The following is a 15,725-nucleotide window of genomic DNA, read 5'->3' as shown; positions in this document are numbered from 1 at the left end:
CAAGCAATGCCCAACACTTTCACACACTGTTCCAGGTTAGGTAAAACAGATGAGAGGTTCTGTCAGCCCTTCAGCTGGCCCCCAGATAGGTTAAAAGAGACACACACAATATTTGCAAGTAAGGTCTGTTTTTCTCTATCTTGAACCAGGGACCAAATTTTAAGATTGGTCTGCCATGGCTTTAAGACTGCCACCATGACTGAACTCTACCTCTGAAACCAACACACTATATGTAAATTAATTGACTTTAATAAAAATAATTTTTAAAAAAAGACTGCCACCATGATGGGGAAGGAGTAGGGCAAGATTAAGTAAAAATGCCACAAACGTTCCTACCATTTTCAAGTTGCCTTTTACTTGGTTCGGCATTTGCTTGGTTGCTATAATTTTTTTTTTACTGATTTCTATAGTTCTGACAATGTTCTAGTGTTTCTGCTTATTTTTCAATGTTTCTGTGAGGGAACAAGAGCTAGGAACATCTACTCTGCCATTTTACTGATATCATTATTCTAAAGCAAGTTTCAAAATTTAGAAGAAAGGAGTCTGTGGATTTCATTTTCATTTTCTTTTTTTTCCCCATCAACAAAAGGATTTATCATGCTTCTCTTTATTTTTTAAAATTTTTTAAATAATTTTTATTTTGTTATATTAGTCACCATACAGTACATCCCCAGTTTTTGATGCAATGTTCCATGATTCATTATTTGCATATAACACCCAGTGTAACATGCAATATGTGCCCTCCTTAATACCCACCACTGGCCTATCCCAATCCCCCACTCCCCTCCCCTCTGAAGCCCTCAGTTTGTTTCCCAGAGTCCATAGTCTCTCGTGGTTCATTCCCCCTTCTGTTTACCCCCCTTCATTTTCATTTTCAAGATTATTTCACCTATTCTGAATTCTTTGCCTTTCCATATAAATTTTAGGATCATCTCACTGATTTCCACCCCTCAAGAAAAAAAGAAAAGAAAAAAAACCTGCTGAGATTGTTTTAGGGATTGTGTTAAATCTATAAATCAATCTAGGAAAAATTATCTTAATAATATTGTTTTCCAATCAATGAACATTGACTGTCTTTCCATTTATCTAAATCTTCTTTAATTTCTCTCAGAAAAATCATTTGGTGTTCATTTATAAGAGTCTTGTACTTCTTTTGATAAATACAATCCTAAGAATTCTATTCTTCTTAATGTTTTTGTGAATGGAACTGTTTTCTTAATTTTATTTTCAGATTATTCATTACTGGTGAATAGAAAGACAATTGATTTTTGTTGTTGATTTGTAAAACTGTCTCTATTCACAGACATGATTATCTACTTAAAAAAGCCAAACAAAAATCTACAAACAAAAACGTTACTAGAATAAATGAGTTTAGCAAGGATATAAGATCAATGTACAAAACTCAATTATATTTTATATATTAGCAATGAATAAATGTAAATTAATGTTTAATTAAAACACCATTTAAAAATATCAAAAATGAGCTATTTATAGATAAATCTAACAAAATTTATCCAACACCTGTTCACTGAAAACTATAAAACATTGCTGAGATAAATAAGAACAAAATAAATGGAGAGATATACTATTTTCCTGGATCAGAATACTCGGTATTACTAAGATATCAATTTCCCCTAAACTCATCATATAGATTCAGTGCAATTCCAATCAAAATGCCAGCAAAGTTTTTTTAATTAACATAGTTATGATAGCATTTATATGGAAAGGCGAAGGGTTTAGAATACCCAAGACAATATTGAGAACAAAGTTAGAAGACTCACACTATTTGATTTCAGAACTTTCTATAAAGCTACAGGATATAAAACAGGGTGGGATTAATGACATGATAGTCACATTATCTATACCCTGCCTTATTTCACAAAGATTTTAATAATTTTAAGAAAGCACTTACTAACCACTTTGTACATGGGTGATGTAACTGACCTGAGAAACTGTCCCTAGACTTCCTGGAAGGCTGCAAATCTCTGCCTGCTTCCCTTCTGCTCAGAATTAACAGCAAATGATCAGTTTGCAAGGGGACTGTTCTCAGAGAGTTAAAAAATATGAAATCCCAAATTACCTTTTCAGCACAATATTAAGCAATGTATTTGTAGCATCTCATAGCATTCTTTAGTTTTATTCTCTTCACTTGTAATAGTTAATAAGTTTTAAATTCTCTGAGGCTAAAGAGTTGGGTTTTTTTGCATATCCAGTGATTTCCATCTTGCCTTACCTATATTAGGTTTAAAAGACCTCTACATTTTATCACCAATATGAGCATATCTCTTTTCATTTTATACTTATTTTCATGAAATAAGAAGTGCAAAATGTAATGAAGACCTCAAATAACCTTTAAAAAGATGCATCTGGGGTGACCATACAACACCAGCACATGCCTGCTCAGGAAGAGCATGTTGGTTCAGAGGCTGATCTAGGTGCACATGTGTGGATAGCACTACACCCTCCACATGCACAGACACTCACACCAAGCTGACCCTTCTCCTAAGGCCCCACATCACAGGAAGAGTAGCCAACAGCCATCTTCCCAGGTCTTTTGTGAGCTGTCCCTACAGATTTCCTGGTTAGTGGTGCTCCCTCTCCTGGAACAAGCTCGGTAGGAGAAGTTCAGGCTCAAGAGTGCTCATCTCTACTGGCCCTGGGACCTGTCCTCATCTATGGCCATTGCTTCCTGGCTGCCATCTACTCTCAATTCCCTTGCTCCCAACCTGTGGACCCTACCTGCACCACCCAGCCAGCAGGCCTGTCACAGGACATAGCTATGGCTGGCCACCTTTGACCCATTGGAGCTCTAGTCTCCAGAGAGGAGCATATCCGAGCAATAGGCGGTCAGATTTAGCAAATGAAAATAGAGTGCCCAGGCAAATTAGGTGTCAGATAAACTACAAGTAATTTTTTAGTATAAGAACTTCCTCCAAAATATTCATTTTTATCTGAAATTGACATTTGCAACCTGCATTCTATCTGGTGATCCTCAGAGCACAAGATGTGACCCTGAACTTCAGTCTGCTGGTGAGATGTTAGCAGACATGAGGTGGCAGAAGCTTATGGCCAGCTTCCACTCCTGAGTGAAGAAGCCTTTGGAAGGATGAAAGGCAGGTGGCCCATGGGGCCCCTAAGTCAGCTGGCACCACACCTGCACTGGCATAAGGGGTTAGACCACCACCCTACAACCCACATGGTGAAGTTTGTGTTTGGGGTCTGCACCATTATTCTGACAAAAGATAGCGATGTACCAGGTCAACACAGCTTCCAGAGAATGTCTCCAGCCCCAGCTTCCCCCACAGTCTGCCCTAATCCAATCCTACATGGAAATTCTGGAGGTACTCCTTCACCTTCCAAGGGTTACCTTTAATTATTCATGCATTTCAGACCTTAAATTTCTATTAAAAACTGTACTGGGTTTTTTTGTATGTATTATTATATTTTTAAGTACTAAGGAGGGAAGGACAGAAGAAGAGAGGGGAAGAAAGGGCGATTTAAAAATAAATTCCTAACATAATAAAAATTTTTAAAAAATAAAATAAAAATGAAAATAAATTCCAGGTTGGTAAAGGAGCTAAATATGAAGAGCTAAGTTTAAAACCTTTAGAAAACAGGAGAAAAATTTTATGAAATCAGAGGGGAAATGGAGTTCTTAAAAATATCTGAGCTTAAAAATATTAACCCCAAAAAAGAGCACAAAACCATGGAAGATTAACAAATGCAATCATATTAAATACTTTACTTTAAAAAAAAACATAAATAGGGGCAACTGGGTGGTGATATAGATATGTATATATAGATATAGATATATATGTATAATAAGCATATTGTATATATATAAGCATGTAAATATATATCCTTTTTAAAGTCATATAATACTTTTAATGCCTTAAAATAATATAGTAAATTTTATAGTAAATGCAAATTTCATGCTATAATCTCTATTTTTATTATCTTTTGGAGTTATGTTTAGCCAATATTAGAAAGAGCATTCATTAAAAACAAGCCAGGAAAGTGCTAGAAAGATTCTTGCATTTCTTGCATAATATCTGAAAATGTTCCCACAAAAAATGGGGAAACTATGCTCACAGAAATCCAATATTTGTGAATTCCACATTTACAAGATAAGATTATAAGCTCACCTCTGCTCTGTGAGGAATGAATCAAAATCTCGGTCCACAGAAGCCCAGCAGCTCTTCCCAGCTGCCCTGCTGGGGTAGGGGATTGACGGGTCTCCCCTGTTGACTCCCTGCTGTAGCCTGCAGTTGCTGGTAGAAGGTCCTGCCAGCTCTGGCCTTTCCAGGACAGCACACATGAGACCAGATGTCTGATGTAGCTCCATCTCCAGCACACCAGAGGTAAGCCCACCATCTTTGTTCTCTAGATGCATGTTCCGTTGTCACTCTTCTCACTAGGTCAGCCAAAAAGAAACCACTGTTGATGAAAAGCAAACTGGGAATGTTATTTGCACCCTGGGGAATCCATAGGGAATCCATTCAGTCTCTCTCTACCCTTGTTATTTTTTGGCCTCTTATAATGAGACCTTTCCAGTGTTCCAGCATTCTAATATCATATGGGAAACAGTGTATGCTCATATCCAAGGATGAACATTGCAACATATTTCACACTAGCCATGACCTAAGTATTCAACAAGAAAGCGCTAGTTAAGTAAGTTGTAATATGTGCATAGTATGAAATACTACGCAATTAAAAACACTCTAAAGGGATACTGATTGACTCAACTAATGAATCATCAAACTTTACATCAAAAACCAGGGATGTACTGTATGGTGACTAACATAATATAATAAAAAATATTTTAAAAAAAGAATACAGAAAAAACATTGATAAACTAGGATATTTTTCTTGAAATGAATATATACAGAGCATATGCATAGAACAGAAGACCAAAAAGACCAGCCTCCAAAACATGACTACCTCTGGGTGGTGATGGCTTTCTCCTTTATTTCTGTGTATGCTATGGTTTTATGGGTTTTTGCATCCAGCAAATTAATACTTTTGCAATGAGAAAATAATAATACCTATTATAAAAATGAGAACAATTACTCATTGAAAGTAATTCAAGTAATTGAAAGTAAAACTGAAAGGTTATGGGGTCTTACTCTTTGGATTATATTTCTAACCATTAACATTTTATTCTTTTAATTTGCCAGGATCCCATTACCCCAGCAATGATCTTTGATTTGCAGCAGGATGTTTTGTTATCAAGGGTTGCTATGAAGCCAAAATTCATCATGAGCTTTGGTTGAGCAGGATTTGTAACATTGAGAAGCAATGTACATGACTATAGGTAGAATGGGTACAATACGTGGGCCCACCACTATTTGTGACTCACTCATCAGTAAGGAGAAGGCAGAGTGTTAGTAGAATGTGCCTGTATCAAAAAGTAAAGTAAAAAACATTTAAGTTAGTTTCATGCAATGTTTCCATTGTCTAGTAAGAACAAAATCCACATGCATGGATGAACTGCAGAATACAAATTGTACAACTTTCCTGATTCTACCCACAAGTTAAACGCTAAAGTGAAGGAGTGCTGTAGTACAGTATCGAGAGTAGAGGAGACCTACAGGAATGTGTTATTTCATTAGAACCAACCCACCCTACAGATATACAAAGGGTTTTGAGGGATACTATAAACAACTTTATACCAACACATTATATAACGCAGATGAAAAAATTCCAAAAAGACACAGTTACCAAAATTGATTCAAAAAGAAATAGAACATCTGACAAGATTTACCTACTCAAAAAGAAAAGTCCAGGCCCAGATGGCTCCACTGGTGAATTCTATCAGCTATTTAAAGAAGAACACCAATCCTACACAAACTTTTTCAGAGAACAGAGGAGGAGGGAAACACGTTGCAACCCAATCTATTAAGGCCAATATTGTCCTGATACCAAAACCAGACAGAGCTATCACAAGAAAGGAAAGCCATATAAATAAATAAATAAATAAATAAATAAATAAATAAATAAATAAATTTTAAAACACAAACTTAAAGTTTCAAAGAAATACTATTCATGAAAATAGATGCAAAAATCCTTAACAAAATATTAGGAAACCAAATCCTGCCAACGTATAATAAAGATCACACATTGTGAACAATTGTGATTTGTTCAGGAATGCAAAGTGAGTTTAATATCCAAAACCTGATTCCTGAAATATAGTATATTGACTAAACAACAAAACACACAAAAAGCATTTGACAAAATCCAACACCCGTTCAAAAAATTTCAAAAAAAAAATTTATATTTGCATTTAAAATGATGCTTCACAATAACGATATATGATGACTTTCATGCTAATCATTTAGATTTTTAATTTTTCCTTACTTAGAATAACGATAGTAAGTAGCAATTTTAAAATACTGTGACAAGTCAAGAAAGGGCTATGAAAGAAGGAAAAAGCTTTATATTTTAGTATTGTTAACATCACTTTTTTCCTGCCTTTTGAACAAGAAGCCCTACATTTGCATTTTTCACAGGACTCCACAAATCATGTAATTAGTCCTGCAGACAGTTTGGAAAGGTCTTCTCCTTATTTTCCACTGCCATCTTCTCCCCTCCCTAAAGTACTCCAGCTGCTTCATAGAACATGCCATTGGAATGCCCCACCAATCCCTTACTACAACTATCTATATTCCTGGCCCTGTCTCTTCATTCTTTGAAGATCTGAGTCCTAGCTTGTGATCCACTTTCTCTTACCTCTATAACCCAAGGCTCTCTATCACTCTTGTAATATATTGGTTTCAACAACTACAGAGATGATGCTTCCCACCACCTAGGCTCTCAGTTATGTGATCACTTCACTGGCAAGGAGCTTGTCTGCTTCCATATCAGCCAAACACCCCCTGTCCCCACTCCCCTTCCCAGCTGAGATTCCATAGTCCAGGAAACACTCTCCGCTTATTTGCCCCAAGTCATTATGTCAAGCTCACTTGATGTGTGAGTTTTCTACTGCTGCATAACAAATTACTATAAAATCAGTAGCTTAGAACAAGACGTTTATAATCTCAGAGTTTCTGTGGGTCCAGGGCTGGAGCAGGCTTTGCTGGATCATTTACTTAGGATCTCAAGTTGTGATCAGGTTGTGTTCTCATCTAGAGGCTCAACTAGGGGAAAAAAATCTGTTTCAAATATGACTCAATGTTGGCAAAATCCAATTCCTGGTGCTACAGAACTGAAGGCCCTGGCTTCTTGCTAGCAATTGACTAGAGACCACACTGAGCTCTCAGAAGCCACCCTCACCTTCTACAGGCTTCCTGCAGTTTTGTGCCATGTGGAATCCCCAAACATGTCTGTTCACTTCATCAAGAACAATGACAGTCTCCAAAGTGAGTCAACTAGCAAGGCAAAATTTTACATAATGTAACACAACCACAGGACTGACATCCCATCCACCATCTTTGCCATATTCTATTGGTTGGAAGCAAGTCACAGGTCCTAACCTTACTCAGGGGAGGGGATCACACAAGGGCATGACCACCAGACAATGAGGATCATGGGGGCTACCCCGGGGTCTTTCCGCCACCCATGACAAAATTCAAAACAGTGGCTTTCCTGCCCTGTGCCACCATCCAAGCAGCTGACTGTAGCCATGGAGAACCCTCTGTGGTCCTGACATTCCCATATGACCTCCATATGCAATGTTCCCACTGGGTCCTAGAACTGCCCAGTGATTTTAACACATCTCCCAAGGCAATTGTCACTCCTGTTCTCCTCCACATCCCTCCTCTAACACCCATAAGTCCTCCTTCCTTTTCAATCTCACCTGTTGCCTTTGCCTCTTCCTTCCTTCACTAACTGAATCAGCCAGGGTTCAAGAAGGAAATAGAAGCTTCTCTGAATACCTAATCATAAAAACTGGTTACACAGGAGATGGACATGGTGAGATACTAACCAGAGGCTAGAGATTAGCAGAAGCAGAAAAATTTCCAACCCAGCATAGCCGAGGAGCAGAGGGAGAAGATGAGGGCAGAAACTATGCTAAGCCTTTCTGGAAGAAGCTGTAGCCCCAGAAGAGATGCCCCCCAAAGCAGAGTGGAATGTGGAGAAGTACCAGCTTTCCCCCTGTACCTCCTTCAATCTCCCAGTAGAGCTTCCCAAACTCAGCGGGAAGGTGCTGACCTGGGAGCCCAAGCAGGAGCCAGAAACTGAGATTTAGAGATGAGTAAAGTGAGGGTGATGAATGTCTCCAAGAGCAAAAGTCCCAGGATTGACACACTGTCAAAACTGGAAGGAATGAGAATAAAATGTCCAGCCTCCCAAGTACACACCTGCCTGCAACCCTACTGGGTACACTGGAACCCACCCACTCTCACCTACTCAGACTGTGTTATTGCAATTCTCCTCTCCTGAATCATTCAGGCCACCATGAAAACATAAAGTGATATCAGCTGATGCTAAAAAGATACATTTCCAGGAGGAGTTAAGATGGTGGAGGATTAGAGGAATCCTAAGCTTGTCTTGTCCCTCAAATACAGCTAGATTTCAAATCATTCTGAGCACCTGAAAGAGAGCACGGTATCAGAACTTTTAAAAGTTGGCTACAGTAGGGGACATTCCTGGCTTAAAGGTACTCAGATGGTGAAGCAGGGCAGAATCCCAGGTGTGACACCATGGTCTCAGGATCCCCTTGGTCATAAGAAGAATGGGTGGTGCCTAAGTGCTGCACTGTTCCCAGGCATAGGAGCATGGAAGCTGGCTGAGAACAGAGAATCTAGGTGCTGGCTCTCTGCTCTGTGTTGCCATAAACTGTGAACCACTGTGTAGTGAGGCGACCTTTCCTGGGACAGGCCCAGCAAATGGCAGAAGCATGGGGAGACACTCCTCAGGAGGAACAATGCAGGCCCATGCCACAGGAGTCCCTAAAAGTTGTAGTTTTGAAACTCAGTCACACACTTGAAATAAAAAAGCTCAGATACAGGCAGCGTGAGCACAGGGTTCTGACGAAACCAGGGAGACAAGAATGACTGATTGCTCTTCTCTGAGGGCTCACTAAAGAGTGGAGGGTGTGATTTTTGAGCTCCAGGGCTAGAAAATGGGGTGCCACCATATTCATCCTGCCCATCAGTGCTGAAAGACTTTAGGGAGCAAAAATGCTCCACCTAGTGGAGTCTGGAGCCACTTACACCAAGCCATGCTTCCTTATGCTCTGGAGGCACATTTCCACTACTACAAGTCCACCTGAGAATCAGCACAACAGACCCCTTCCCCAGAGGACTGGCACAAACAACTTACTCACACAAAGTTTACTGATCATAGAGGGATGCAAAGATTCAGGTCTAGGGAAAAATATCTAGCCTCCTTTGTACTTTTATTCTTTATTATTATGGGTATTTTTTCATTTATTTTCTTATTTTCTCAGTTTTTTATATTAACTTCTAATTTTTATTTTTATATTTTTTTGGTTAACTTCAGTAAATAATTTTTTTTCTGACGTAAAGTTCGATGATTCACTAGTTGCGTATAACACCCAGTGCACCATGCAATACCTGCCCTACTTACTACCCATCACCGGTCTATCCCATTCCCCCACCCCCCTCCCCTCTGAAGTCCTCAGTTTGTTTCTCAGAGTCCATAGTTTCTCATGTTTCATTCCCCCTTCTGATTACCCCCCTTTTTTTATCCCTTTCTTCCCCTACTGATCTTCCTAGTTCTTGTGTTCCATAGATGAGAGAAATCATATGATAATTGTCTTTCTCTGCTTGACTTATTTCACTTAGCATTATCTCCTCCAGTGCCGTCCGTGTTGCAGCAAATGTTGAGAACTCGTTTTTTCTGATAGCTGAGTAATATTCCATTGTGTATATGGACAACAACTTCTTAATCCAGTCATCTCTTGAAGGGCATCTAGGTTCCTTCCACGATTTGGCTATTGTGGACAATGGTGCTATGAACATTGGGGTGCATATGGCCCTTCTCTTTACTACATCTGTATCTTTGGGGTAAATACCCAGTAGTGCAATGGCTGGGTCATAGGGTAGCTCAATTTTTAACTTTGTAAGGGACCTCCACATTTTCCAGAGTGGCCGTACCAACTTGCATTCCCACCAAAAATGTAGGAGGGATCCCCTTTCTCCACATCCTCTCCAGCAATTGTTGTTTCTTGCCTTGTCAATTTTTGCCATTCTAACTGGCATAAGGTGGTATCTTAGTGTGGTTTTGATTTGAATTTCCCTGATGGCTAATGATTTTGAACATTTTTTCATGTGTCTGTTAGCCATTTGTATGTCATCATTGGAAAAGTGTCTGTTCATATCTTCTGCCCATTTTTTGATTTATTTGTTTCTCGTGTATTGAGTTTGAGAAGTTCTTTGTAGATCTTGGATATCGGTCTTTTATCTGTAGTGTCATTTGCAAATATATTCTCCCATTCTGTGGGCTGCCTCTTATTTTTTGACTATTTCCTTGGCTGTGCAGAAGCTTTTTATCTTGATGAAGTCCCATAAGTTCATTTTCTCTTTTGTTTCTCTTGCCTTTGGAGATGTGTCATGAAAAAAGTTGCTGTGGCCAATGTCGTAGAGGTTGCTGCCTATGTTCTCCTCTAGAATTTTGATGGATTCCTGTCTCACATCGAGGTCTTTCATCCATTTGGAGTTTATCTTTGTGTATGGTGTGAGAGAGTGGTCAAGTTTCATTCTTTTGCATGTAGCTGTCCAATTTTCCCAGCACCATTGATTGAAGAGACTGTCTTTTTTCCACTGGATGTTTTTTCCTGCTTTATCAAAGATTAGTTGCCCAAAGAGCCGAGGGTCCATTTCTGGGTTCTCTATTCTGTTCCATTGGTCTATGTGTCTGTTTTTGTGCCAGTACCATGCTGTCTTTGTGATCACAGCTTTGTAGTACAGCTCAAAATCCGGCAATGTGATGCCCCCAGCTTTGTTTTTCCTTTTCAACAGTTCCTTGGAGATTTGGGGCCTTTTCTGGTCCCATACAAATTTAAGGTCTGTTTGTTCCAGTTCTTTGAAAAATGTCCTCGGTATTTTGATCGGGATAGCATTGAAAGTGTAGATTGCTCTGGGTAGCATGGACATTTTAACTATGTTAATTCTTCCGATCCGTGAGCAGGGAATTTTTTTCCATCTTTTTGTGTCTTCCTCAATGTCTTTCAAGAGTGATTTATAGTTTCTAAAATATAGGTCCTTTACGTCTCTGGTTAAGTTAATTCCAAGGTAACGTATGGTTTTTGGTGCTATTGTAAATGGGATGGATTCCCTAATTTCTCTTTCTTCAGTCTCGTTATTCGTGTATAGAAATGCAACTGATTTCTGAGCATTGATTTTGTATCCCACTACATTACTGAATTGCTCTATAACTTCTAATAGTTTGGGCGTGGATTCTTTTGAGTTTTCCATATAGAGTATCATGTCATCTGCAAAGAGAGACATTTTGACTTCTTCTCTGACGATTTGGATACCTTTGATACCTTTTTGTTTTCTGATTGCTGTTGCAGGGACTTCTAGTACTATATTGAATAATAACGGTGAGAGTGGGCATCCTTGTCGTATTCCTGATCTTAAGGGAAAGGCTTCCAGCTTTTCCCCTCTGAGTATAATATTTGCTGTAGGCTTTTCATAGATGGCTTTTATGAGATTGAGAAATGTACCCTCTATTCCTACACTGTGAAGGGTTTTAATCAGGAAAGGATGCTGTATTTTGTCAAATGCTTTTTCGGCATCGATTGAGAGGATCATATGGTTCCTGAGTCTTTTCTTGTTGATATGATGTATCACGCTGATCAATTTGTGAATGTTGAACCACCCTTGCATCCCAGGGATGAATCCCACTTGGTCATGATGGATAATCCTTTAATGTACTGTGGATTCTATTAGCCAGGATCTTGTTGAGGATTTTGGCATCCATATTCATTAAGGAAATCAGTCTGTAATTCTCAATTTTGAGGGGGTCTTTGCCTGGTTTGGGGATCAAGGTAATATTGGCCTCATAGACTGAGTTTGGTAGCTTTCCTTCTGTTTCTATTTTTTGAAATAGCTTTAGGAGAATAGGTATTATTTCTTCTTTGAATGTTTGGTAGAATTCCCCAGGAAAACTGTCCTGGCCTGGAGTTTTGTTATATTGGAAGGTTGTTTATCACTGACTCAATCTCTTCATAATTAATTGGTCTGTTTAAAAAATCAATTTCTTCCTGTTTCAGTCTTGGTAGTTTATAGGTTTCCAGGAAGGCCTCCATCTCTTCCAGATTGCTTAATTTATTGGCATATAGCTGTTGATAAAAGTTTCTAATAATCCTTCCAATTTCATTGGTGTTGGTTATGACCTCTCCTTTTTCATTCGTAAAATTATGAATTTGGGTCCTTTCTCTATTCTTTTAGATAAGTCTTGCCAGTGGTCTGTCAATTTTATTGATTCTCTCAAAGAACCAGCTTCTAGTTTTGTTGATCTGCTCTACTGTACTCCTGGTTTCTAACTCATTGATTTCTGCTCTAATCTTGGTCAAATGCTTCCTTGTGCATGGATTAGGCCTGTCCCTCTGTTGCTGTTCTAGCTTCTTGAGGTGAGAATATAAAAACTGCATTTTTGATTTTTCTATTCTTTTGAGTGAGGCTTGGATGGCTATGTATTTCCCCCTTACGACTGCCTTTGCAGTATCCCATAGGTTTTGGACTGTTGTGTTTTCATTCTCGTTGGTCTCCATAAATTGCTTAAATTGATTTTTGATTTCCTGGTTTATCAAATCATTCTGGAACAGGATGGTTCTTAGTCTCCAAGTGTTTCAGTTTCTTCCAAATTTTTCCTTGCGGTTGAGTTCAATTTCAAAGCATTGTGGTCTGAGAATATGCAGGGAATAATTTCAGTCTTTGGTATCGGTTGAGACCTGTTTTGTGTCCCAGAACATGGTCTATTCTTGAGAATGTTCCATGGGCATTAGAATAGAATGAATATTCTTTGGTTCTGGGGTGTAGTGTTCTATATATATCTATGAGGTCCAACTCATCTAGTATGGCATTCAAAGTTCTTCTTTCTTTGTTGATTTTCTGCCTAGGTGATCTATCTATTGCTGATATTGGAGTGTTGAGGTCCCCTACTATTAATCTATTATTATTGATATGTCTCTTTATTCTGGTTAAGAGTTGGCTTGTGTATCTTGCTGCTCCCCTGTTGGGGGCATATATATTTATAATTGTCATATCCACTTGTTGGATATATCCTTTGAGAATAATATAGTGCCCTTCTGTATCTCTAACAATAGTCTAGTTTAAAATCCAATCTGTCTGATATGAGAATTGCTACCCCAGCTTTCTTTTGAGGTCCATTGGCATGAAAAATGGTTTTCCATCCCTTCACTTTCAGTCTGGATGTATCTTTAGGTTCAAAATGAGTCTCTTCTAGACAGCAAATGAATGGATCATGTCTTTTTATCCAATCTACAACCCTGTGGCATTATGGGAGCATTTAAGCCATTTACATTGGACTGATTATTGAGAATTATGATTTTAATGATGTCATGTTGCCAGTAAAGTCTTTGTTTCTATAGATTGTGACTTTCTGTTCTCTATCACTCTTGGGGCTTTTTTTTTTTAAGATGTTATTTATTTATTCGACAGGATAGAGACGGACAGTGAGAGAGGGAACACAAGCAGGGGGAGTGGGAGAGGAAGAAGCAGGCTCATAGCAGAGGAGCCTGATGTTGGGCTCGATCCCATAACGCTGGGATCACACCCTGAGCCGAAGGCAGACGCTTAACCGCTGTGCTCACCCAGGCGCCCCTGCTCTTGTATCTTCCTGCATCTTAGGCTGATTCCTTGGGTATTCCGGATGGTCTGGTACCTATCCAGCTCGACTCAGGGGATCAGCTGAACAAGGGGACCCCTACTCCTCCACCATCTTAACTCCTCCCCCCCATAGTAGCTTTTAAACTTGTATCTTTTCAAACTTATATTCTTTATAGTTATACACTTTATTGTAGTTTTTCTTTCACTATTCAACTTTTTTATATATATATATAAAAGTTTTACTTTCCTTGTAATTTTGGGAAGTAGTGTCCTCTAACAAACAGACCAAAAAACACCCAGTAATAACTAAAACACCCTTTTTCTCCACACTGAGAGATTATAGACCCCCTTCCCCTCTCCCCTTTTTTTAATTTTTCTTAGTCTTTTAACTTTATTCTTGTGTTTCATTTTGGATTTATTTTTCGGTGGTGGCTTCTGACAATGCCGGATTTTGCTAAGGTGCATATTGCTTGGGTCTTGGTTGATATTTTGGACTCTGCTCATTCACTCAACCATCCCTCAACAGAATGACTAGGAGGAGGAACTCTCAATACAGAAAAGAACCAGAGAAAATGTCCTCTCCCACAAACTAATGGATATGAATATAAGCAAGATGTCAGACATAGAATTCAGGATAGGAATCATAAAGTCAATAGCTTAGCTTTAAAAAGCATTAGTGACAATATAGAATCTCTAAGAGCAGAAATGAGATCAAATCAGGCCAAACTAAAAAATGCTACGAATGAGATGCAGTCTAAACTGGATACTCTAACAGCCAGGGTACATGAGGTAGAAGAGAGAATTAGTGATCTAGAAGATAAGCTGATGGAAAGGAAGGAAGTTGAGGAAAACAGAGATAGGCTACTAGTAGCACAAGAGAAAAGGGTTGGAGAGATTAATGATACCATGAAAAGTTCCAATATCAGAATTATTGGGATTCCTCTCCTACATTGTTGGTGGGAATGCAAGTTGGTACAGCCACTCTGGAAAACAGTGTAGAGGTCCCTTAAAAAGTTAAAAATTGAGCTACCCTATGATCCAGCCATTGCACTACTGGGTATTTACCCCAAAGATACAGACGTAGTGAAGAGAAGGGCCATATGCACCCCAATGTTCATAGCAGCAATGTCCACAATAGCTAAATTGTGGAAGGAGCCGAGATGCCCTTCAACAGATGACTGGATTAAGAATTTGTGGTCCATATATACAATGGAATATTACTCAGCTATCAGAAAGAACGAGTTCTCAACATTTGCTACAACATGGACGGCACTGGAGGAGATAATGCTAAGTGAAATAAGTCAAGCAGAGAAAGACAACTATCATATGATTTCTCTCATCTATGGAACATAAGAACTAGGATGATCAGTAGGGGAAGAAAGGGATAAAGAAAGGGGGGGTAATCAGAAGGGGGAATGAAACATGGGAGACTATGGACTATAAGAAACAAACTGAGGACTTCAGAGGGGAGGGGGGTGGGGGAATGGGATAGACCGGTGATGGGTAGTAAGGAGGGCACGTATTGCATGGTGCACTGGGTGTTATACACAACTAATGAATCATCGAGCCTTACATCGGAAACCGGGGATGTACTGTATGGTGACTAACATAATATAATAAAAAATCATTAAAAAAAATAAAATTAAAATAAATAAATAAATAAAAACAGAATTAGGATTCTGGAGAAAAAAAAAATTATTGGGATTCCTGAGGGTGTGCAGAGACAAAGAGGGCTAGAAGGTATATTTCAGCAAATCGTAGCTGAGAACTTCCCTAATCTGGGAAAAGAAACAAGCATTCAAGTCCAAGAGGCAGGGAGGATTGCTACCAAAATCAATAAAAAGGGATCAACACCCCAACCTATAATAGTGAAGCTTCCAAATTTTACAGCCAAGGAAAGAATCCCAAGAATAGCGAGGGAGAGGAGGTTCCTTCCATATGGATGGAGGAACATCAGAATAACAT

At 38.9% G+C, this 15,725-nt stretch overlaps 1 protein-coding gene across 3 annotated transcripts in view; it reads right to left on the bottom strand.

Moving 5' to 3' along the window:
• OCA2 (OCA2 melanosomal transmembrane protein) overlaps positions 1-15,725 on the bottom strand; it is a 442,347-nt gene that overhangs the window by 411,707 nt on the left and 14,915 nt on the right. For 2 of the 3 annotated variants that reach the window (XM_048221311.2, XM_026510290.4), the window contains exon 2: positions 4,146-4,414. In XM_048221311.2, coding sequence (XP_048077268.1) covers positions 4,146-4,393 — 248 coding nt within the window. In that variant the 5' untranslated portion in view covers positions 4,394-4,414. Of the gene's footprint in view, positions 1-4,145; positions 4,438-15,725 lie in introns of all 3 variants that reach the window. The other variant, XM_057303788.1, reaches the window with a different exon arrangement.

Source organism: Ursus arctos, unplaced genomic scaffold (assembly GCF_023065955.2).
Source record: "Ursus arctos isolate Adak ecotype North America unplaced genomic scaffold, UrsArc2.0 scaffold_28, whole genome shotgun sequence".
NCBI classification, from domain to species: domain Eukaryota; kingdom Metazoa; phylum Chordata; class Mammalia; order Carnivora; family Ursidae; genus Ursus; species Ursus arctos.
This window is presented reverse-complemented; position numbering and strand designations above follow the sequence as displayed.